Source organism: Equus quagga, unplaced genomic scaffold, assembly GCF_021613505.1.
Source record: "Equus quagga isolate Etosha38 unplaced genomic scaffold, UCLA_HA_Equagga_1.0 73442_RagTag, whole genome shotgun sequence".
In the NCBI taxonomy this organism is placed as follows: Eukaryota; Metazoa; Chordata; class Mammalia; order Perissodactyla; family Equidae; genus Equus; species Equus quagga.
The window spans coordinates 2,292,011-2,317,512 of record NW_025802777.1 but is presented as its reverse complement, the minus strand read 5'-3'; the positions used below and the strand labels follow the sequence as shown (position 1 = coordinate 2,317,512).

Sequence of the window (25,502 nt, the reverse complement as noted above, 5' to 3'; positions counted from 1 at the left end):
GCATGGCCCAGTTGGGAATTGGGATGCTTGAATTCTAATCATGGTCCAGGTGTCAATGGAACACCTGAGGTCTATGCATGGCCCAGTTGGGAATTGGGATGCCTGAGTTCTACTCGTGGCTCAGGTGGGCATGTGGATACTGGCTCTGTTACAAGTGCGTCTGTGACTTCAGCAAAGCTCCTCCCTCTCTATAAGCTGCGCCCTCATCTGTAACTCAGCCCCACTGCTTTATGGATTAAATGCGGGCAGGGAGCGGGGGAGAAACTTAAATATTTTGAAGTTCAAAGTAACCGCATGAGTCTAGGAGGCTTTTGTCCCCTGTTTTCTGATGCAATCATGGCCTCCTTGCTATAGGAAGAAATCTCTCGCCTCTCCTGAGCCTTTCTTAATAAGGGCTCCCCTCTGCTAATGAGCTAGAGGCCCCCTGTGAGGATGGAGCCCTTGGAAGCGAAGGGAGCAGGGAGAGGGGGCCATCAGGTGCCTAGTGACCCCCAGCTGGTGTGGGGGCATGCTCCCAGCTGGCCTCTGCCCTCCCTCTGGTGGGCACGAAGTTGTCCCCAGGCACACAGGTACTCAACGCTGAGCCTCTGCTGAAAACAACTCAATACCAGACGCAGACCTCGAGAATCGAGTCCTTGAAAGAAACCAAAATGGGCACAAAGGTCTTTTTCAAAGAGGCAGCGGCCTGGCCATGCATCCACAGCGACAGTGGGCACCAACCTCCGGGTCCTGTGAAGGGTGGCAGCCAACTGCCTTCCCGGGGTGTGGCCTCAGGCCTCTTTACATACTCCCTTCACGTGAAACAGCCTTTCTTTCTTTTAGTTCTTTTTTCATAAATAAATCAAGTGCCTTTCCTTTTTCCATTTCACTGAAATCTGCCTTGTCAGCTCAATTTTCTGAGGACTCCAAAAACTCGGGGTTATCTATTCCATCTCTGTCCTGAAACACGGGGATCTCTGTTAAGGGTCCCTAAGAGAAGTTCACTCTGTGTAAGTGCCGCCTGACCAGCACGGCTCCCTCCCTTGTTGATTTCACGGGCGTGTCTGAGGCCTTGCTCTGGGCCCGGACCACGAACACCACCCGCCTCCCCGGGCCTCAAGGGGCATCCACAGGTCTTCCTTTAACTATTCTAAGCCTTCTCTGCAATTTATATCCACTTTGTTTTCCTCAATTTCACATAAAGGCTGTCTTTTCCCAGTCTGATGTGCTGCTTAGAGCTGCCAAACTTTGTCCTGGTGGCTCATCGCTGCATCAAGAAAACACCTTCCATTTGCAGGAGCTTTGCAGAGTACCCCACGCTCCGCAGAGGTATGAAAATAAGCATGGGACGCACCCCTGCAGAAATTTAGAGAATCGCTGCCCCCCAAAGCCCTGTAACAAGATCAGCCTCGGCTGTAAGAGAAGCAAAGCCAGCATCTGCGCTCTATTCTTGCACACGCTTTAAATACACTCTCGTGAGTGTTTTGCAAAGTTGAAAATTACAAAATACAAACTTGACTTGGATGCTCTTGTGATATAAAAACAAACTAAAAAAAAAAAAGAAGAAAGAAACAGTGTTTTGGAAATTAAGCAGAACTGAAATATTTAGAGCAGCTTCCAGGACGTTTATAAAGCACTGGAACTCTGTGGCTACGGCTCCCCATTCGCAGGGAGGGAAGTCGTCAAACAGCCAGTTCCCGAGCTCCCCACAGCACCGGCCTTTACCTTCAGGGGAAAGGCAGATTCCTTCTCCCATTTGGCGACCCGCCGAGACTCGAATGGACCAAACTGCGTCCGCTTGACGAGCTGAGTGACAGCAAACACGCCTTCGGCTCCGTCTTCCAGTCGTCTGATCTCCAAGTTGGAAGGGAGAGACGACCTAGAAATGGAACAAACAGAGGCTGTGGGCTCCTGAGTGCCCTTGGCTGAGGGCGGCCACTCACACCAGGGGACAGACGGTTAATATAAGAGCTCAATGAAGGGGCCATTCGCCACAGGGTGCATTTAAAATCTCCACCTGGGAGACAGGGCTGACAGGCATACATGCTCTGCGTGTGGGTGCGATGGGCCAGCGAGGTGACCCAGACCCAGCTCTCGCCTGCAGAGGCGCACGGTCCAGAGAGGGAGGGAAGACCACAGAGCGCCCCAGGACCAGGTGCCACGTGGAAAGTACCACAGGAAAGATACCAAGCACCACGGCATTCCACAGACCAGAGAAGGGTTTCCAGCCAGGCTGAACTGGGCCGGTTTCATTGCAGATGTGGCCTTTTTAAGTAAACTAGCAGAATGTCAAGGATGGGACACTGAAGGAGGGAGGCAAGTGGCCTGGGACCTCAGGATGCGCAAGCCTGTCCAGGAGCAGGGCAGACATGCAGGGCCTGGAGCACAGCCCCTCGCAGGAGTGTGCGGGAGGCAGCTGAGATGAGGAACCTGACCACAGGGGTCCCGGTGCCAGGTCGATGGCTCCCGCTGGATTTTCCTGGGCAGCGTGGGCCATTGACGGTTTTGGAGAGAGCTGATCAGATCTTGACTCTAGGCAAAAATATCAGTCTCTTTGTTTTGAGATGGTAAATCACAGTGAGAAAAAGTAAATAAAGAGGCTGGGAAAACCAGTTGGGAGAGTTCTAGAAACAGCACTGATAAGATGATAATTTTAGCATCTCCATGCGCCAGGCCTGTGTCATATATAATGGTCACAACTTTACAGGGGGTACTGTTAAACTTTCCACTTTACAGATGAGGCAAGTGAGGTATGGAAAGAATGCCTCATGCGAGTTCAAACAGCTGCCACGTGGCAGACGTGGCTGCGACCTGGGCAGTCACTTAGAGCCCTTGCTCCGGCCCACGGGGTGACCCAGGGCCCCACAGGGAAACATGGAATGGCAGAGCCTCTGAGCCTCCTCACCAGACCTGCTGGTGCTTTTCCAGAAGCTGCGATGGCTTTGCCTTGTTATCTGCCCATGGGTCCCCCCACCACCCACCTTGCCCATGGCAGGCGTCTGTCAGATGGCAGGCCTGGATTTGGACCACGGGGAAAACTGAGTGAGCAGACCCACAACTTGGCCATCACTGCTCAATGCATAAACCAACTCAGCGCATCGGCTTCTCCACGGCTGCCACGCTGGGTCTCAGACAGCTTGGTTCCGAAGAACCACAAACTAGATGTAAGCCATTCCCTCTGAAGCTACATGTCCTGGCTGGTCCTCGCCGGTCCTGGCCACAGGCGACTTCCACAGGGATGGAAGTCATGGGGGCCTCTGGAAAGTGAGAGCAGTCCTTCTCACTCAGTCTTTCTTCTCCTTCTTCTGCCGTTTCCTCCCTTTCTGCAGACGTGGAGGCCACCAGGCTCTCGCCCCAGTCGACAGACAGACAACCCTGTTTGACAGGCTAGACAGTGAAAACAGCTCGAGGCGGTCACTCACCTTGCCCGGCTTAACACAAAGGAGTCTTTGACCATGACCACGGGGCCCAGCTCGGGACACTCAGAGTCGTGGTACTGGCTGCAGTCTTCACACCCTGCGAACAGACAGACACCTGAGCATCAGAGGGGACGGCGTGCAGGGAGGGAGACGCCCGAAGAACACGGCGCGGCCCCAGGCCCAGGATGCAGACTCCCTGCCTGATGGGGTGAGCGACAGTGCTCCCCACAAACATAAAAGGAGTGGGAACACAGGCCATGCCCCCCAAGGAAAAGACTCTGCTCTATAGGACATTTCAAGGCACACAGGGTCACCTCTACAGTGACAAGGAACAAGATCTTCCCCAGGAATGAGGATAAGTGAAAATTCACCAATTTAACCTGTTTACCATAAATCTAACGTACTGCGAATCCCTTTCTAAACCCTGGGATTACTTTTCTGAATCAAATGCCACCCCCTGCAAAGCGCCCTTTGCCAGGAGCCCTGAGAAAGATGATCCTTGTGAAACCACACCCCCATGGCACACTTCTCATGCAATAAATCATGTTTCTTAAAGTAAAATCATTTCCATTTAAAAAGCAACAGTTTTTCTGCATTATGAGAACAAAACGTGGATGTGGCTTTGCCCAGACAGCAAGGCTGCACCCGTGTGCATCTGAGGCCAGGCCGCGGCCCACTTACAGATAAACATGATCTCCTCGCTCCCGTCTTCGGCCATCGCCGACACCTGTCAGGACACAGAGAGCATCGTTAATGATGAGCTTTTTCCCAAAGCAATTTTTAAAGACAATTCCTGCTAAGGGCCCCCTCCGGCCTGCAGGCCTTGCCTTGTGCTTCAAAGGCCACGTGCCACAGGGGCCCCTTTATCGTGGGATGGAGCCAGGGGGGCCTCGAAATGTTTCTCACCTGAAATAAAGTTGTTCTTTAATAAAGGCAATGGATTTGAATGGCTCTAGAAACTCAGACTTTCATCTTTTTCTATTAGCTCTTGGTTTCCATTTGTAAAGTAGCCATAGCACCATTTTTAAAAAGCCAGTTTTCACACTGTCACTTCTTTTTTTCCTCCCTGCCTGGACTGTGAATTCCTCCAGGGCAACTACGTCTAGTCCAATGCAGCCTCTGTTTTTCTTCAGCTGCTAATCTGGGCCTGACACCCAGGACACACTGATTTCTCTTGGGGACTAAAGCAGCACATGGCACCATGGAGGAAGCGCCACATAAGCCTTCATCACATCCACTCATCCTACTCATCCTTTGGGGTTCACGTCAAGAGCCACCTCCACGGTGGGCAGCTGAGGTCAGACCCCCACATATTTGCAGGGTGATCTGGACATGTTAATTCTGGGGCCTCGGGTTCTTGACCTATAAAATGGAAATACAGATGCTCACCTCACGCACTTTGAGGGGCAGCATGAAAGGCGACACACCCAGGACATGCCTCCTCTCTCCCACTCCCTCCATCACCAGTTCAGCCACCCAGCAGATCCCTCCTGCATCCCACTTCTGGTCCAGCCCCTCGGTGTGTACCGCTGGGTACCTCTCAGGGACAGTGTGCAGGCTGGCACTCCCTGGATGCTGACTCCGCCACCCTCTGCCCCGTTCCCAGCCCCAGCCACTCAAAGGCTGAAGGGCAGACAATGCTGAGTCCAGAGGAAAAGTCCCATCTGCCGAACACGTTTCATGAGCAGAGAGGAGAAGACAGTCGGAAACTTCCCTATGGAAGAGTGAATGGGCTACGAGGAAACAAGGCAGAGACGGGATTTCCAATCTGCCCTTAAAATGCCAAGGACAAATGACCAGGGCATGTTTCTCTCCAAACACAGTACCGTGTTTTTTCTTTTTCTGCAAACACCCATTTAAGTTAAAAGGTGGCTTCTGCGGCCCTCACAGCTTCCACATAGGGTTTCCTGGTTGGTGGGCTCCAAGAGCATGGTCAGGGACCTGTCTGAACGGGGACGGCAGCTGGTCCCCAGGCAGAAGGTGAGGAGGGACAGGGAGGCAAAGAAAGGAGGGGAAGCCGGCGTTGATGAGCTGCTGAAGTGACCCCAGAGCCCAAGCACCCGTCCCCCCACCGCAGGAGCCCCCTCTGCCCGCCACAGTGGCTCACGGGCGAGGGCGTTCTGCCAAGGGGACGGCGGGGTGTGAACAGGTGGCCCCGGATCTGCAGTCGGACCACGGGCGACGGCAGAATACACAGGCCCTACAAGACCGTGGATGAGGGGACCGTGCCTGTCTTCCCCGTGGAGGCCTGGCTGAATCCCCCAGGCCAGCGCCGGCCTCCGCTCTGGCCTCTGAAGAGGGAGGCAAAGCAGACGGCGCCTCGTCCCCTGGGTCCCCAAGGAAGCAGCTCCTCCAGGCGTACGGGCTGGGAGAGGAAACCGGGCAAGATGAGTTTAGAAGTGGCCGCAGGAAGAAAACAATGGAGGGGCAAGAAAGTGCGAAGCTTTAGCCTCTTATTATCCTGGGCTCTTGTCATATTTAAATGTCTGAGTCCTGGCAATAACATTCTTTATTAGAAGGATCTAGCCCTTGAAACGTGGTCCCTAAAATGGTTCTTTAAGCCCCAAAGCAGAGATCACGGCCATCCCGGGCAGCGGGTGAGGCCTGAAGGAAGGGAGCATCCGGAAGTCTGTGCTCGTGGCAAAATCCCATTAGCGCTCAGAATGTTCCTTTCCAGAAGGGAAGTCCAGCCTCAGTCTCCAGACTTCCACAGCATGTAAGAAATCCCAGAATAAAGGATCGTAGATCGTGCTGCTGTAGGAAAAGGACAGAAAAAGACTAAAAGCATGAGGTTCGGCCATTTTAACCACCGATCCTGGGAAAACTTGCCTGACACGGGTGGTTCTCAAAGTGTGGCCCCTGAACCAGCAAACAGTAGTACCCGCAGCACCCGGGGAATTTCTTGGAAATGCAGCTTCCTGGGCCCCGCCCCAGACCCGCTGCGGCAGCCTCTCTGCGACAGGACCCCCGACCCTGTGTTTCCACAAAGCTCCAGCTTATTCTGATGCAGCTCAAGTCTGAGGATGGCCGCTTAACCTGAACTCCTCTAAAGACACATAAGACTATGACCCCAAAACTCTAACTGACCAACCACACTGATCGTCAGAAGGCCACAGAGTGGTGTCAGGAAACCGGATTTACCACGGATGTCAGGCAGGCTCAGGGCAGCACCATCTGCACGTAACCTGGTGGAAACGGGGACGGAGGCGGCAGCTTGGACAAAAGTTCTCTAGGACAACTGGGGTTTACAAGCAAGCCCCAGTGATGCCAACTGTTAGAAGAATTTTGAAAAATAAGACTAAGTGAGAGGAACGGGTCTACCTTATTTTAAGCTTGATTATAAAGCTACAGCAATGACGACTTTGGTATTGGTGAAGGGACAGACACATAGATCAATGGAAACCAAGACACAGACCAACACAAATATGCTCGGTCATTTTTTTTTTTAAGATTGGCACCTGAACCAACTGGCACCTGAATCTGTTGCCAATCTTTTTATCTTTTTTCCTTCTTTTTCTTCTTCTCCCTAACTCTCCCCAGTACGTAGTTGTATATTCTAGTTGTGGGTCCTTCTGGTTGTGGTATGTGGGATGCTGCCTCAGCGTGCCCTGATGAGCGGTGCCGTGTCTGCGCACGGGATCCAAATTGGCGAAACCCTGAGCCACCGAAGTGGAGCACTTGAACTTAACCACTCAGCCACGGGGCCGGCCCCTCAGTGATTTTTGACAGAGGTGTACAAGCAATTCAATGGAAGAAGGACAGCCTTCTCGACAAATGGTGCTGGAGCAAATGGACATCCACAGGCAAAAAAAAAATAACTGTGACCTCACAGATTATACAAAAATTAACTCATAATGGAAGACAGACTTAAAACATAAAACAGTATAAGTTTTTAGGAAAATATAGGAGAAAATCTTTGCGATCTAGGGCTAGCCAGTTTTTGGACTTCTCACCCAAAGCACTGTCTGTAAAAGGCAAATCAAATTGGACTCTATAAAAATTTAAAATTGCTCTACAAATGATGCTGTTAAGAGGATGGAAAGACGAGCTAAAGACTGGCAGACCTTTTGGCAAACCACATATCTGTATCCAGAATATGGAAAAGAACTCTCAAAATTCCACAGTAAAAAGAAACAATCCAATTAGAAAATGGGCAAGAGACATTTCACCAAGGAAAATAGATGAACGGCAAAGAAGCACATGAAAAGATGTCCAACATCATTAGCCACCAGGGAAATGCAAGTCAAAACCACGAGATCACCACACATCCATCAGAACCACACAAATGCTGGCAAAGACAAGGAAACGCTGGGCTCTCATCTGCGGCCGGTGGGAATGTAAAACCGTTTGGCCGTTTCTGATAAAACCAACATGCACTTGGCCTATGACCCAGCAATGGCAGTGGTGGGCATTTATCCCAGAGAATTGAAAACTTACATCCACACAAAATCCTGTACGCACTTGTTCCCAGCAGCTTTATTCAAAACAGCCGAAACTGGAAACAACCCAGGTGTCCCTCAATGGGTGAATTAACGATCTGTGGTCCATCCACACTCTGGAATACTAGTCAGCAATTAAAAGGACTGAACTATAGATACACGCACACTCCACAGCTCTAGATGAATCTCCAGAATGGTACTGAGTGAAAAAAGTCAATCCCAAAAGGTTCATACTGTGTGATCCCATTTATATGACATTCCTTTTTCTTTTTCCTCCCCAAAGCCCCAGTATATAGTTGCATATCCTAATTGTAAGCCATTCTAGCTCTTCTACGTGAGATGCCGCCACAGCATGGCTTGATGAGTGGTGTATAGGTCTGTGCCCAGGATCCGAACTGGTGAACCCCAGCTGCCCAAGTGGAGTGCACAAACTTAACCATTATGCCACCGGGCCGGCCCTTACATTCTTTTTTTTAAGGTTTGCCCTGAGTTAACATCTGTTGCCAATCTTCTCTTTTTTTTTTTCCCCTCCTCAAAGCCCCAGTACATAGTTGAATATTCTAGTTGTAGGTCCTTCTAGTCCTATGTGGGACGCCACCTCAGCATGGCTACTGACAGACGAGTGGTGCGGTTCTGCGCCCTGGAACTGAACCTGGGCTGCCAAAGTGGAGTGTGCCAAACTTTAACCTCTAGGCCATTAGGCCTGGCTCTATATGACATTCTTGAAATGACAAAATCACAGAGATGAAGAACAGATTAGTGGTTGGTGGGGGTTAAGGGGGGGATGGGGTGGAAGGAAAGAGGGTGTGGCTCTAAGAGGGCAGCAGGAAGGACCCCTGTGGGGAGGAACACCCTGTATCTTGTCTGTATGGATGCACGCATCCTGGATGTCACATTGTGCTGGAGTTCTGCAAGATGCTCCCACTGGGGGGAACTAGATAAAGAGCACACGGAGCTCTCTGCATTATTTTTTACAACTATATGTGAATCTACAATTATCTCAAAATAAAAAGTTTTATTAAAAAAAGATATGGAGGGGACCCCAGGACCAGAGTGCTTTCCTGGGGAATTTTACCAAACTTTCAGAGAGGATTTAATACCTATCTTTCTCAAGCTATTCCAAAAAATTAGGGAAGATGGAACACTTCCTAACACATTCTACGAGGCCAACATCACTCTGATACCAAAGCCTGACAAGGACACCACAAAAAAGGAGAACTACAGGCCAATATCGCTGATGAACAGACGCAAAAATCCTCAACAAAATATTGGCAACCCGAATACAGCAATACATCAAAAGGATCATACATCATGATCAAGTGGGATTCATACCAGGGACACAGGGATGGTTCAACATCTGCAAATCAATCAACATGATACACCACATCAACAAATTGAGGAATAAAAACCACATGATCATCTCAACAGATGCAGAGAAAGCATTTGACAAGATCCAACAGCCATTTACGATAAAAACTCTTTTTTTTTTTTTTTTGAGGAAGGTTAGCCCTGAGCTAACTGCTGCCAATCCTCCTCTTTTTGCTGAGGAACACTGGCCCTGAGCTAACATCCATGCCCATCTTCCTCTACTTTATATATGGGACGCCTACCAAAGCATGGCTGTTGCCAAGCGGTGCCATGTCCACACCCAGAATCCAAACCAGCGAACCCTGGGCCACCGAGAAGCAGAACGTGTAAACTTAACCGCTGCGCCACCGGGCCAGCCCCTATGATAGACACTTTTAACAAAATGGGGATAGAAGGAAGTTACCTCAACATAATAAAAGCCATATATGACAAACCCACAGCCAACATCATACTCAATGGGCAAAAACCGAGCCCCATCCCTCTGAGAACAGGAATAAGACAAGGGTGCCCACTATCACCACTCTTATTCAACACAGTACCAGAGGTGTTGGCCAGAGCAATTAGGCAAGAAAAAGAAAGAAAAGGAATCCAAACAGGAAGTGGAGAAATGAATCTCTCGCTGTTTGCAGATGACATGATCTTATATACAGAAAAACCCCCAAAATCCATTGGAAAACTAATAGAAATAATTAACAACTACAGTAAAGTTGCAGGGTACAGAATCAACTTACAAAAATCAGTTGCTTTTCTATACTCCAATAATGAAGTTACAGAAAGAGAACTCAAGAATAAAATTCCATTTGCAACCGCAACTAAAAGAATAAAGTACCTAGGAATAAATTTAACCAAGGAGGTGAAGGACTTATCCAATGAGAACTATAAGACCTTACTGAAAGAAACTGATGACAACATAAAGAGATGGAAAGACATTCCATGCACATGGATTGGAAGAATAAACATAGTTAAAATGTCCATACTACCCAAGGCAATCTACAGATTCAATGCAATCCCTATCAGAATCCCAATGACATTCTTCACGGAAATAGAACAAAGAATCCTAAAATTCATATGGGGCAGCCAAAGACCCCGAATTGCTAAGGCAATCCTGAGAAAAAAGAACAAAGCTGGAGGCATCACAATCCCTGACTTCAAAATGTACTACAAAGCCAGAGTGACCAAAACAGCATGGTACTGGTACAAAAACAGGCACACAGATCAACGGAACAGAACTGAAAGCCCAGAAATAAAACCACACATCTACAGACAGTTAATCTTTGACAAAGGAGCTGAGAACATACAATGGAGAAAAGGTAGTCTCTTCAATAAACAGTGTTGGGAAAACTGGACAGCCACATGCAAAAGAATGAAGGTAGACCACTATCTCACATCACATACAAAAATAAACTCAAAATGGATCAAAGACTTGAAGTTATATCCTGAAACCATAAAACTCCTATAGGATAACATCGGTAGTACGCTCTTTGACATCGAACTAAAAAGGATCTTTTCAAATATCATGTCTTCTCAGACAAGGGAAACAAAAGAAAAAATAAACAAGTGGGACTTCATCAGACCAAAGAGCTTCTGCAAGGCAAAAGAAACTAGGATCAAAACAAAGAGACAACCCATCAATTGGGAGAAAATATTTGCAAATCATATATCTAACAAGGGGTTAATCTCCATAATATATAAGGAACTCACAAAACTGAATAAAAAAGCAAACAACCCGATCAAAAAGTGGGCAGAGGAGATGAACAGACATTTTTCCAAAGAAGATATACACATGGCCAATAAACACACGAAAAGATGTTCAACATCACTAATCCTCAGGGAAATGCAAATCAAAACTATACTTAGATACCACCTTACGCCTGTTAAAATGGATATAATCACTAAGACTAAAAATAACAAATGTTGGAGAGGGTGTGGAGAGAAGGGAACCCTCATCCACTGCTGGTGGGAATGCAAACTGGTGCAGCCACTATGGAAAACAGTATGGAGATGCCTCAAAAAACTAAAAACAGAACTACCATATGACCCAGCTATCCCACTACTGGGTATCAACCCAAAGAACTTGAAATCAACCACCCAAATAAGCATATGTGCCCCTATGTTCGTTGCAGCACTATTCACAATAGCCAAGACATGGAAACAATCCAAGTGCCCATCGACTGATGATTGGATAAAGATGTGGTGTATCTATACAATGGAATACTACTCAGCCAGAAAAAAAGACAAATTCATCCCATTTGCAATAACATGGAAGGATCTGGAGGGTATTATGCTGAGTGAAATAAGCCAGACTGGGAAAGACAAACACTAGATGATTTCACTCATATGTGGAATATAAACAAACACACGGATAAAGAAAATAGCTCAGTGGTTACCAGGGGAGTGGGGTTGGAGGGTGGGCACAGGGGGTGAAAGGGAGCACTTATGTGGTGACAGTCAAGAAATAATGGACAACTGACATCTCACATTGATGTAAACTATTATAAACTCAATTAAAAAAAGATATGGAGGGGAGATCTGTAGATTAAAAGTGACTTCAAGCACAACGTGTGGGTGTGGTCTGGATCCTAATGGAAAACTTTCATTGGACCACTGAGAAGGTGAATGCTGACTGCACCCTTGACCGCACTATGGAACCAGTATTATACCAAATGTTTTAGGTGGACTATGGTATTGTGGTTCTTCTTCAGAGTCCTTCTCTCATAGAGACCCAGACTGAAATATTTACAAAGTCAATCACACAATCAAGGTTTGATTCCAAGTTCTATTGGTGGGGAGTCCTGGACAGGGGCGGAAGGAGCAGATCAGGCCCGGGTGACAGCAGCTGGGCTTGGTGATGCATGTGGGGGTCAGCGGTTGCTAGCCTGTTCACTGTTTTGTGCGTTCAAGTTTTTCATAATAAAATTATTTGCAAGTAGTGCTGACACACCCTCTTCCCACATCCCCTCTTTCATCCTTCCAGCAAAGCCAGCCTTGGAAATGCGCCCAGTCCCATCAACTCTTTTTCTTTACCTGACTTGGCCTCTTGGTGGCACGGACACGGCTGGCCGCTCTCAGGTCTCGACAGTCCCACCTCTCTCGTCCTCTCCCCGCGGTGAACCTCCTCCACCATCTGATCTCAGTCTTGGCTCTCCTTGGGCTCAGCCCTGGCCCCTGCCCACGTCTCCTCGCGCTGGACCCTCTCCCCAGGCAGTCACGCCCGTTTCTGAGGCTGACATTAACACCACATAGAGGCCGGTGCCTTTCCTCCGAGTCCCACATGCACGTCCAGCTGCCCAACTGCACCTTCACCTGGAAGGCCATGAGCAGCTCAACGTGCCAAAAATGAACAGCAGACCGCTCCCAGGTCCCCCGCCAGATCTGTCCGTCCTGTGCCGCCCACATCTCAGAACACGGCTGTCAGAGACCTGGACTCACCTGTCACCTCCCATCGTCACACAGACTCTACCTGCAGCCTCCACCACCTCCCTCGGCCACGCCCCACCTTCTCCCCTTGGAAGGCTGCAAGGATCTCTGGACGGCTCTTCCTGCTCCACCCTGGCCCCCAACCCAGTCTCCACACCACAATGGACTCTTCTAGAACAGGAACCCAATCACATTACTTGACAGCCTGAAATTTAATGGCTTGCCACTGTCCCTGGGACAAAACCCAAAGGCATCAGCCTCCTCTGCCCACATGCCCCTCGCTGACCCTCTGGGGCCCAAGGCCTTGTTTTAGTCCCCAGAAACGCCACGTTCCCTGCTGCCTCCAGGCCTCTCACATGCTGTTCCCCACGCCTGGAACCTCTCCCGGCTGTGACGCTCGCTGACGCCTCCTCATTCTTCTCATCTTGGCATAACTGTCACTTCCTTGGGGACGGTTTCCTGACTCGCCTGCCTAAATTAGGGCCCTCGTGACTCTTCCTAAAAGCACCCTGCAACTTTCCCTCCCCGCACTTTTCACCTCTGCAACGTCTACGTGCGTATCATTTCTCTGTGACCCTGAAGGGCCGAGAGGACAAGAACCACCAGCACAGGCTCAGGCCTGCACGAGCCAGGCGCAGGGGGCGCGACACCTGATAACAGAATTAGCCACTTCTCGGGGTACTCCCCTCCACTCCTCAGGCCATCTCCCCTGCCACACCACCCCCAGCTACGGACCCCAGGTCCCTCCACGTGCATGGCCTGCTTCCTGCAGTTCCCGTCCTCCGCCTGTGTCCCCCTTCCTCGGAGTCCGCCCCTGGAAGTCCCCCCATCTTTCAGGACAGAGCCCAACCTCACCCCCCCAGACACCCTCCTCCCCTTCGATTCCTCTCCCCACCCCTCTAGTCCCAAACGAAAGAGGACGCTGCCTAGTAAACAGTTATCTCCAGCCGTCCTTTGAGTCACGTGCACTGCCTGGTTTTGCACGAGGTTATTAACAGAAGCTTCATAGTGATCCTTCTGCTCACTGCCTTTCTCAACCCTTACGTCCTCCGTACGTGACACTGTCTGCAGGGGAGCCTCGAGACAGTGTTGACGGGACTCCCTCTGTACGCCAGATGGTTAAGAGCTGGCTGGAAAGTTCCAAATGCTTCATTTGTACCATTTATGCCAGGAAGTCCGACAGTTTGGTTAGATTAGCGTGAGACCTAAATAAGAAATTTCACATGTTCCCAGTAAAAAGTGATTTTAAATGCTTATATCACTTTTTCAGGAGCACCCACTAGGCACAAGGTTCCCAGGCCACCTCCAGCCCAGGACTCGGACAGCGGGCGGGGCTCGGTGCTGCCCGCCTCGGGCTGGCTCAGAGCTAGGGCCTCCTCGTCTGCGGCCTCCTGGGGGTGGCTGCATGGCCTGTCCTGGCTCTCCCAGGGCATCTGTCTTTTCTCCTTCGGACACGAGGCCCGTTGGAGGGTTTCCAGCTACACGTACTTGAAAGAAAGTTTAAACAGAAAATCTGTTAGTGAAGAAATCTTGCAAACCAATAACACTGTTATGGGAAACAGTAGCTTTTCAGGACAGTGTCTGGTACCCACGAGAACATTCTATCAGCAAATATGACAACACCCCCCTCTCGCCCAGGTAATCCCCAGACACCTACCACCGCCAAGCGGTGCTGAAAAACTGTTTTATTTGGGGCGGCAGGATGTGTAGGAGCCCTCTCCCTGTCCACAAAATACGGCGGGATGAGGGGCGGCCCAGAGCCTGCTGGAGGGGACCTTGGGGGGGCTGAGATGCAGGATCTGGATTTGGCCAAACAAACACGTCCTCATCTTCCACTTCTGGGGAGAAGCCAGCGAATATTTCAATCCCCAGGGGAAACCCTACGCATCTGTTTCTCAGTACAAAGGGGGAAAGGTCTAGAACAAAGCACACCAGCTTTCCCCGTGGTCACCAGGCAGATGGGTCCTGCAGGGTTCCATCACAAAGTCACTCAGCTGTACGGGGTCTGAGAGCACGGCTGCAGGGGAGCACCAGGCCAGTCCCATTCCTCCGATCACTGCCTAGAGCTCGGGGCCCAAGGGGACCTGCCAGCCCGCGCCTGGCCCCCTCAGGCAGGTGGGACGAGGAGCCGGGTCCCTTCCTACAGCTGCAAAGGTTCATCACCCAGATCTCTGAGATGCGGGACGATGCCCGATGACGCCCCACTGCCATCCTCAGCTCAGAAGGCCGAGAAACCTCATCAGACTATTTCGAGTTTTGCTCGAACTTTCCATAAAGAGGGTGTGGTTCGACAGAACACCGACCACTCAGGGTTTCTACAACCTCCCACGAGTCAAACACCGATCTGGAGAAGAGACAGAACCAGATGGGCAAGGCTTCTCTTCCAGCTCAGTTTCCCCAGGAAAACAGGTCTGCACCAGGGGGCCTGGAAGGGGAAAGAAAAGCACACGGATGCTCTACCTGGCCTCAGCGGAACATGGGAACAGAACACTTTTAAGAGATTATTTAATATGAACCTGACTCCTGCAGGCACTTCATATAAGTGGGATCATACTGTCCCTTCGTGACTGGCTTACTTCACTCAGCACAATGTACTCAAGCTTCATCCATGTTGTAACAGATGTCTGAACATCCTTCCTTTTTAAGGCTGAGTAATATTCCATTGTATGTATGCATCATATTTCCTTTATCTATTCATCCATCCATGGACACTTGGGTTGCTTCCATGTTTTAACTATTGTGAATAGTGCTGCTATGAACATGGGGGTACAGATACTTCCTCAAATATGGGTATTTGAACATGGGTGTACAAATACTACCCTGCTTTCACTTCTTGTGGCTCTATATCCAGAAGGAGAATTGCTGGGTCACGTGGTAATTCTATATTTAAGCTGCTGAGGGCTCACTATACTGTTTCCCACGGCGGCAGCACCATTTAACATTCTCACCAACAGTGCACAAGGGTTCCAATTCTCCACATCCTCACCGACTTGTTATTTTCTGGGTTTTTTGTTTTAACAGTAGCTGTCCTAATGGACGTGAGGCAGTAAAAGATTATTTTTTAATGTGATCTGCAAAGTTTGAGATTTAGAAAAAATAATCAGTTTTGAAACACTGGAAAACGAAAACTTCACGATTATAAGACACAAGTGGCTAAAAATAACTCAGATAAAAGGCGTTTTCAGGGAGGTTGTTGATGTCAGCGTGAAATGAAGATTATCTCTTGTTTAACCTGGCTGGGCCTTCCCTGCCGGCCCCTGCCCACGTGTGTGACGGAGGGAGACGGATACAGGAGCGAGGCGACCGGGGCTGATGTCCTGAGAGGCTGTAACTGGCCTGGATTATTTTCTTTTCAGGTCCAAAGCAGCCCTCTCCAACAGAAATATAAGGTGAGCCACATAGGTAATACTTTTTTGACTGTTGTTGTTAAGTTTTGAAATAATTATAGATTCACAGGAAGTTTAAAAATAGCACAGACAGGTCCCACACATCCTTCACCCAGTCCTCTCCAACAGTTCCATCTTACATAACGTACAACATCAAAACTCTTATATAACTACAGCACCATCAAAGCCAGCAAACTGACCTTGGCACAACGTGTGCGCATGGTTCTATGTGATCTCATCACAGGTGGAGATTCCCGTGACGCCCTCTGCAAACAAGATTCGGGACTGGTCCGTCACTGAGAAACCTCACTCACGTGCCCCCTTTAGGGTCATCCTCCCTCCCCCAACCCCGAGCAACCACTAATCTGTTCTCCATCTCTATAATTTCACCATTTCAAGAATGTCATGTAAATGGGATCATATGGTATGTGACCTTTTGGGATTGGCTTTTTTCACTCAGCATAATGCTCTCAAGCTCCTGAAAGTATATCAATAGTTGATATACTGTGAGGCCACAGTTGATTCCTTTTCACTGCTGAGTAATATTCCACAGTATAAATGCACTACAGTTGGTTTTACTGTTCACTCACTGAAGGACACTTGCAGTTTTCTCCATTTCTGTCTACTGCAAACAAAGCCTCTATGAGGAACGCCATATAGATTTTTTTGTGGATGTCAGTTTCCATTTCTCTGGGATAAATGCCCAAGAGTGTAATTACTGGGTCACATGTTAAGTGGATGTTTAGTTTATTAAGAAATTGCCACACTGGCAACATCTGAGAGGTCAGTTTCTTCACACCCTCGCCAGCACTGGGTGTGGTCCCTATGTTTTATTTTGGCCATTCTCCTGGAGGGGCAGTGGTGTCTCGTTGCGGTTTCTATTTGCATTTCCCTAACGTCTAAGGATACTGAACACCTTTTCACGTGCTCATTTGCCATCTGTAAATCCTCTTCAGCAAAATGTCTCTTCAGGTCTTTTGCCCATTTTCTAGTTGGACTGTCTGGGTTTTTCCTGTTGTGTTTTGCAAGTTCCTTACATGCCTAGATCTTTGTCAGATGTGTGGTTTGCAAATATCTTCTCCCTGCCTACAGCACTGCCTTCCGTCTTCTTAACAGAGTCTTCGGATGAACAAAGGTTTTTCATTTTGATGAAGTCCAACTTACTGATTTTTCCTTTTCAGACCGCAATTTTGGGGTCACGTCTAAGAGCTCTGCACCAAACCCTACGTCTCCCATGTTTCTTAGAAAAGTCTTCCAGTTTTACACATTTAAGTCAACTATCCACTTAGAGTTCATTTTTGTAGAAGATCTAAGGTTGAGGTCCAAGTTCATCTTTTTGCCAATAGACGTCCAAGTGCATCAGCACCACGGATTGCTTTGTCCAAAACCAGTCAGCCGTCTCTGTGCGGGTCTCTTTCTGGGTTCGCGCTTCTGTTCCACTGATCTCTGTGTCGGTCCCTCCACCAACAGCACGCCTGCTGGAGGTCGTCCTTCCACACGGCCTTGATTACCGTAACTCTACAGCAAGTCTAAAAGCCGGGTCGAATGGCTCCCCTCGTTTTATTCTTCTTTTTCAAAATTGTTTTAGCTGTTTCTACTATCCTTGCCTTTCCATACAAATTTTAGAACAACGTCATCTATATTGACAAAAATTCTCGCTGGGATTCACATTTGTAATTTAGGTAACATTTTATTTAACAGCACATATCCCAAATATTACCACTTCACATGTAATTAATATAAAATATTATTAATGAATGTTTTTATACTAAGTCTCATATATCCAGTGTATACTTGAGCCTCACGGCCTATCCTAATTCGGATCAGCCACATTCCAGGTGCTCAGCAGCCAGCCCCGGTCTAGAGGCTCAGGGAATTTTTTTTAAGCAAGAGGAACATTTTCGCTGGGCCTATGCCCTTGTGACAATATTAAAAACACGGGTAGGTGGGTAGAGAGGAATTTCGTGGCCGCTAAACTTGGAAACCATTGCAGACTGCCATTCCGGAGTTCCAATACACAATGGCACTTTAAAGGCCCTGAGAAGTCCTGCAATAAAAGTCTGTTGAAATGGGTTTAGCCCAGCATTCCTGCACTTATTTGCACCAAGAACATTCCACCGCACACTGATTAACATGTTCGAGCACCACGGTCCAGACAGACTGTGGGTGTGTCAGTTCAAGGGAAGGGCCCGGCCCTGTTGTGAAAGGACGGATGCCAGGAACCAGGCTGTGAGTGTGGCTCTGCTGTTTACAGGATGTGAGAAACCTGCCCCTCTGCGGAGCTCGGTTTCCTCGTCTGTACCATGAGGGGACGGGACATCCACTTTGAGTGCCCCTCCAGCCTGCACAGGCACGATCCTGAAACTCCAGTTCATGGTTATGACCTCAAAAAACGGCGGTTCTCAAGGACGTCCATCCCTCGGTCCCCTCTCCCCCCAGTGCTACTTTGCTACATATGTACTTTTCAAAAGCAAGCTTTCAATGTCGCAAAGAAATGGCAGGACACAGCCGTCACTCCCCATTGCTTATTAACCAGGAAAGTTCATACTCGTGAATCTGGCATTAACAAGTCTGTAAACTGGTGGTAACTTCCCTTTCTTCCTAATCTGATTTCCCATTCTGCACAACACTTTGCTCCAGCCACATTAAGTGACTACCCGTGCCACAGGAGCTTCCACTTCTGGACTTTTCCTGATCCTCCATTACCCACCCCATTACACAGACACACACACACGACCACTGGCACGACCATTCTGTCTCATGTGAGTTCAACTCTCCCTGTCTCTGTTTCTCTCTCACACAGCAATTGCTGTTTTTAAAGCCCCGGGCTGTCACTGTTTATGCCCACATCCTTTCTTGCCTGCCATAGTGAGCGCACCACGAGGGCAGAATTCCAGTCTGCCAGGCGCTGCACGGCCGGGCCAGCACAGGGCTCCGGGACCCTTTGTGGAACATTTCATCTCTTTGAAACTCATTTCCAAAAGCCACTTCATCTGACCCACAGGTTCCCAGCCCAGGATCTGCAGGCTGACGGTGGTTCGTGAAAGCAGATTTGGGGAGCCCACAGTCCCCCTCCACACATCTTCAAAGAGGACAGAAACGGAAGAGCTGCCCTCTGCTGCTACCACGGATAACCACGTCCGTCAGCAGCTTCCTAACTTCAGGATGGTCCCAGCTCCCCCATAGGTACTGTGTTTCTAGGCGTGGGAAACGGGGGGAATAGGGGCGCCCCCCCGACCGGTCCCACGCCAACGCCCCAGGTCCAGCCCCTCCTCCTCCACACGTGTGGTCCAGTCTCCCGCTGCCCATCAGCTCTCGGCTCGTGCATCAATGTGCACCTACAAGGTCAAACCCAGCCCCCTGGCCCAACTCGAGCCACCACCCAGGGGAGGCCCTTCAATGTGGCAGGGTCTTCAACCCCCACTTCTTTTTTTTTTCTTATTTTTAGTCTATTAAAGTGAATAGCTATAACGAGTATGCACAGCTTTAGAAACCAAAAGGCACCCTCTCTCACCTCCCCCACCTCCTATATGTGTTCTCAGGTCCAGCTGTCTGCAGTATCCCGGTCTCTCTGCTCCATCAACGTTCACATCTGCAAATGACATGCCCATCCTGGGATCCCCTAATTTCTCACTTTGGGGGGTTGTGTTTTTAGTTCTTATTAGAGTAGAGAAATAGTCAGCTTTCTTACACTCTTCTCCTCTCCCCTCATTCCTCAATACAATTCTAGTTAATTCAGCGTACATAATATTATGACTCTGAAAATATTGACTGCCAGCTTAAGCAAATTCATATATTTCTTTTCTAGTGCGACCTTTTTAAATGTAATCGATTTTTTTTTGTATTTGCTCAGTTCTTGTTTGCGTGTCTATTTTGTTATGTTGTTTTATGCGCGGTAGATTTTGTCGTGCTGTTTTGTGCAGGTCTTGTGTTGTGCGTGTAGACGTTGTGTGTTGTTTCTGCTGTGTGTGTGCAGGTTCTGTCGTGCGTGTACATGTGTAGATTCCGGGGTGGTGGCAGTGTTGGGGGGAAGGTTTCCACGGCTACCCCTCCCCGCATCCCGCAGTCACCTCCTTATGCTTGTTTGTCACACGGTCACACCAACAGGGCCCGGGGTTCCACCGCGTTCCCGGAGCCACCCTTCCAGCCCCGGCTGCGCGGCAGGCCTGCCCCAGGCCGCATGCAGGGCCTTCCCCTCCCCATCACTGCGATTCATTTGTCCCCTTGGGCGTGCAGCTTTTGTCTCCTGAGCCCCTTGCTCCCGCGTTCTTGGTTTATTCCTTCCACCTGGGGAGCGCGTTTTCCCGGCTTCCTTGGAGTGGTGCCTGGGAGGACTAGCCCTGTCCGCACACGTCTTTGTGCTCATCTCACACCACGGCTGGTTTGCTGGCCACACGGTCGACTTCACACAGATCACTGAGAGCTGGACCCCATCGTCCTCCGGCTTCCACTGTTAAGCCACCTGAGGGGTCTGCCATCTTTCCACCAGGCAAACCTTTTCCCGTGACTCCCTACCCCCAGACCTTTTAGAGTGTTTGTTTTAGCTCCCGTGATCAGGGCCAGCTTTGGTGACGAGCACTGGTGGGCCCTTTGACCTGGCACCATGTCCTTCAGCCTGAAGATTTTCTTGTATTATTTCTTTTATAATTTCTTCTCTTCTCTCTTTCCAAACCTCTTAGTTTTGTCAAAGATGACACCTATATTTCTGATTTCCACATCTGGTTCTTTAAGGAGGGGCTTCTGAGCAAAGAAGGGAGAGAGAGGTCTGCCTCCTGCCATCCTAAAGATGGAACCTGAGGGCATGCTGACCTTCTCAGGTTGATTTGGGCTCTCTGACGAAGTCATCTTTTTGCTTAACAAAAAGGGCAGGTGGTAAGCCCTGATCCTTACTTCACAATGGGCCTTGTGTGACAGACAAGCTACTTGAAAGCCAGGTGCCCCTGGGAGCTTTGCTGGTGAAAAGAGCCTCATATGTTCCCAGTGTAGGGCTGGAGCACTGCCCGGGGAAGAAGTGGAAAGGACCCAGAGGGACGCCAGGGGACGGAGACCACGGGGCCCGTGAACAGAATGGAAGTGGCCTGATCAGAACAAGGATGTCATAAGCCTCGTGACTAATGTGGCCTTAAAACCACATTTATGCTTTTGGTCACAATAAAATGCAAACTTACTATAACTAATTAGCATATATATTTTTTAAACTTACAAAGGGCCAGAGGCCTTGAGAGTTACAAGACACTCAGAACACTCCTCAAAGACAGACCCTTTGTCTGGCAGGTGAGGTCCCTTCTTCCCAGAGAAGTGACAGTCCTGCCACATGACCCCACAAAGGCCTCTCGCAGGCCCCTCGCAGGAATCATGATTTAAGGACACTCAACTCTGCAGCCGCCTCAAGGGCAGAGAATATTTAATAAGGGTTTTCTGAGGAGACTTGCAATATGTCGGCGCTTGCTGGAAGCTATAAGTTGGAGACACAGACCGCGCTGAGCATCGAAGTCGATCGGAGCCGACAACACACGGCCCGTCTCAGGTGAAGAACGGCCTCAGCTCTGAGACCTCCAAGCTCCGGTTCTGTGTAGGTCTGTGGCAATATGACCCCACAGGCTCTGGAAGGCTCGAGGGGAAGATCCAGAGTTGGGCTTCTTCAGATTTTATTAGGACCAGAGGCCCCAACAGGCCTCGATTAGCACCTGCCCTGCCTCCCAGGGGGGCAGCCCCAGGGTTCCTCTCTCCACATGGTCCACGACCACTTCCCAGCCTCCGCGCCCCCTTCCTCTTGTTGCCTCTTCCAGAAACACTCTCTCTCCCTCTGTGAAACTCCTACCTCATCTTTAAGACCTGATCCGAATGGCCCTCCTCTCTGAAGCACTCTTGGCCAGACCTGTCACAGGCCACACCCACTTCTCCCCGGGGAGGCCAAGGCCACCTGCGCCTCCCTCAGGCTGAGTCACACCTGGAATTATTCACGCCAGCCTCCAACAGAGCTCACTCAGACAACAAATAATGTTTCCTTAACGTCACCTCCCCCATGGCTTCCTCACCTCCTGTCTCTCTCGAATGGGAGGATCCGCCCCCCCCCCCCCCCCAGAGCACACCAGTCAAGTGGCCTTCCAGCTGGTCAGGCCAACCCCCCACCAGCCCTGGGCCCTGGCAGCGCCCCACAGGCAGGCCCACCCTCCCTCCCTCTGGACACCCTTTCTTCTGCGGTCTCCCAGTCTTCCCTCTGTCACTGGATGTGCCTCCCTCAGCCCCCTCCCCCTCCCATCGCCCATCCACACATGACCCACAGTGGGGTAGCCTAGGCCGGCTCCTGGGTTCTCTCTCCCTCTGGACCCAGCACTGGCCCCCCAGGGCACCTCCCCGACCTGCACCCCTGGTCCAGCCCTCCCCAGGCCCCTGACCCCACCCCACGCCTGGTTACTTCCTGCACTTCTGCTGACAGCTCAAACTGCTCCTCCTGAGTTTAAACAGCTGCAAGGGATGTAATTCCCAGCATATCATAAATATTGATTTCTTAAAATAAAACTGTTGTGTCACTCTTCTAAACATGTCTACCAGGATCCGAGCCCTTCACTGGTACCCACTGCCCTCTATTTCCAAAGTACGGGCACCAGCTCCACCGTCAGGAGGGTCACAGCCTTCTCTCCCTCCCATCCTGTCTCCACGGCTGCACGTGTGAAACCCGATGTTACACATTCGTGCCTGGAACGACTCGACTGATCCCACCACAGCTACGCACATACATCAAATGAGTCTTGATTCTCTGGGCCCATGAGACTGTGCTATTTTCTTCCAGATTGAGTTGTCATTCCAATAGATGGAACCCCACTGATTGAAATAGAAACACGGCGGCGCACGCTTTGGGAAACGGCTGTCTAACAGAAGCTGTGTTGATGGAGGCAGGGAGGCTCTCCCCAGTCGGTCCACCCAGGACGGACTAACGTTCAGCTCGGCTCCTAGCCTTCGGTTTTATAACGTGAATGTGGGAAACTGCTGCACGGACAAGTAGATGGGGATGGAAGAGCTCTGCTCCTGCAGCGTCGCTCACAGCCACTTGTCAAGGACCACCACAAACACCCACGGGCCCCTCCTCCTCCGTCAGCACACGACGCCTTCCATCCACTGACCGTGCAAGGTCTGCTGCCCACGGTTGGGGTCACTCTGCTGACACCCCCACATGTGTTGGGACCCGGAGGTTTCCCATACTGAGCGCCATGGCCCACACCAACACTGGGGACGGGGGTCACTGGCTCCTGGACGGCAGGAGGCGGGACCCTTTCCTAGGATACGCCATTTGATGAGACCATCTGGGGAAGGTGAGGGCCCTGGGCCCCAGGCAAGGGTCTCCCCCACCCCAGAGGATGCTGGTCCACAGGGCCCTGATTCCCCCTCTCACCCTGGCAACCTGCACACCTGCCATCTGCACCTCAGTAAATGGCACCTCTTGTCACCCAGCACACATTTCCCAGCCAAAACAGCAGCAAGGCCTGCCTCGCTCTAGAAATACGCTTTGTCCTGACTCCTCATTTCCCCTTCTGCCCTGACCTTATTTCTACTGTCTTGTTGGGCCTGGATTTCCCATGCAGCAGGCACTGGATCATCTCTAAAAAGACACAGATCCTGTCCCACTTCTGTCCAAGCCCCCAGCGGCATCCACCTGGCACTCAGGATAAACTCTGGATGGTGGACAGCCTGTGCTGCCCTCCTGAGCTTCCTCTCATCAGCCACACTGGCTTTTCTCATTCTTGGGTGCACAGAGCTTATTCCCACCCCAGGGCCTTTGCACTTGCCATTTGTCTGCCTGTAACACCCGCACCCAAGATCTCCACTGAGCACCTCATAGCACTGGTCTCCATTCAGATGTCCCCTGCTTAGACCTTTCTAGTCTCAACTGCCCAAGTGTGCCTACCCCTATCCACACTGCAGCCTCCACCTGCTGCCCTTCCTTCTTTCTTGTCCATGATCTAGCCACTGTCTACCTAACATAGTTTTATCGTGTATTAACTGCACCTCCCTCCCTCCAGAACATCACGGCCACCACCCAGGGCCTTCTTTCTTGTTCTCTGCAGTGCTGGGCACATGATAGGTGCCCAGTGAATAAATGTTTGTTGAATGAATAAATACATACATTCATGAACTGTTTGAGGCAAACTGGACAGGCGTCACCCACATTTCACAAATGTGAAAAGGAGGCTGAGAAAGCATTTACGTCACTGCTTACAATCTCAACCGCTGAAATCATGTGTAAGAAACAGCTGCCTGAAACCTCCCTGAAATCTGAAAAATGGGCAGAGTGTTCCTTCCGTGGCCTTCTACACAGATAATGTTAGAAGAAGGATCCACGAGAGACCTATCCTAAGCTGACAGATTCCTCCCAAATATAATTATTCCAAGAAAAGCTATTAGTCTTGCAATTTGGGTTGATTTCTTAATTTATTTATTTGTCTTCTGGAACAAATACTCCTGCTTCGCAAATCGAACATGCTATTATACTGTTGGCAACTTGTCTGCAAAAGTACGAATCAAAGATCTCAAGGGAAGAAAACTCTATAAGGATAAATTTTACTGTTTTTCCCTTTCAAAACCCAAACTATAGTTCTGTTTCACAGCCATTCACCATAAGGTGGTGATGTCAGGAAATCCAGAGAAGCAGAGTGGAGCAGGGAAAATGTGGAGAATGTGAAAATGCCCAGGTTTGAAACAAAACAGGGTGGCGGTGTGCGTGCATTGTGCAGGAGGGGGCACCTCACTTAGAAACACAGTGTCTACGTGGTTGCACGTTCCAGGGAGAGTTCTCACCGTTGCCTTTAAGGTTTATCACCAAGCCAGTTGCTCATTTACTTTTCATCCTTAAAAATATCTCCAGGAACCAAGCTGGGTTCTCCAAATTTATCTGGTGAGTCCGGATTTTATGAGAGTGGCTTAAGCCAGCGAGGTTTTTGTGCGTTGGCAGCTATAAATACATGCACCGGTCCACTGTCTCTGAGCACACACTTGTTTCTACCATTTTAATCTACCCCTGGGGGGGGGGGTGTGCAATTTCTGAGCATTTGTGGAAAAAACCTCATCCGCTACCTTAACAACTTCATAAGGGTAAACGTAATAACCATAACTAGCAGGTAGGTGGATGTCTCCATAATGAGTTTTCACTTGCCTTCTCAAAGCTGGCCCTCACCGCGAGCACCTGTCCCTCTCGCCAGAGGCCACATGACCAACTTGTCCACCTGTCCGCGCCGCGGCCAGGCCAGACCTCACCTGTGGCCCGCGCGCCCCTTCCCAGCCACCCACCCCCCCGAGGGCGGGCACATGTCACCTGTCCACGGATTTGACTACTTGCCCTGTGCCACCCAAGGGTTTACAGAAACAGGGCGGAGGGTGCTCTTGGAGGGGGCCTGGGGAGCCCCATCGGCCAGACTCCGGGGGTCTGCCTTCCCATCCGCGGGGGACCCTCCCCGTGCGCCCCCGGGCTCTGTGCCCGAGGACGGGGGAGAGCGACA

General features: G+C 50.0%; 1 protein-coding gene and 1 long non-coding RNA gene across 4 annotated transcripts in view; one reads left to right on the top strand and one right to left on the bottom strand.

Annotated features, from left to right (window-relative positions):
- PRDM15 (PR/SET domain 15) overlaps nt 1-25,502 on the bottom strand; it is a 74,752-nt gene that overhangs the window by 44,184 nt on the left and 5,066 nt on the right. For all 3 annotated transcript variants that reach the window (XM_046651690.1, XM_046651688.1, XM_046651689.1), the window contains exons 2-4: nt 4,080-4,125; nt 3,402-3,495; nt 1,705-1,858 (exon numbers count right to left, since the gene is read on the bottom strand). In XM_046651690.1, coding sequence (XP_046507646.1) covers nt 1,705-1,858; nt 3,402-3,495; nt 4,080-4,116 — 285 coding nt within the window. In that variant the 5' untranslated portion in view covers nt 4,117-4,125. The remainder of the gene's footprint in view (nt 1-1,704; nt 1,859-3,401; nt 3,496-4,079; nt 4,126-25,502) is intronic.
- Nucleotides 18,633-19,771, top strand: LOC124234351 (uncharacterized). The gene is made up of 3 exons (XR_006887279.1): nt 18,633-18,770; nt 19,013-19,194; nt 19,551-19,771. It is a non-coding gene; the product is annotated as an uncharacterized LOC124234351 (long non-coding RNA).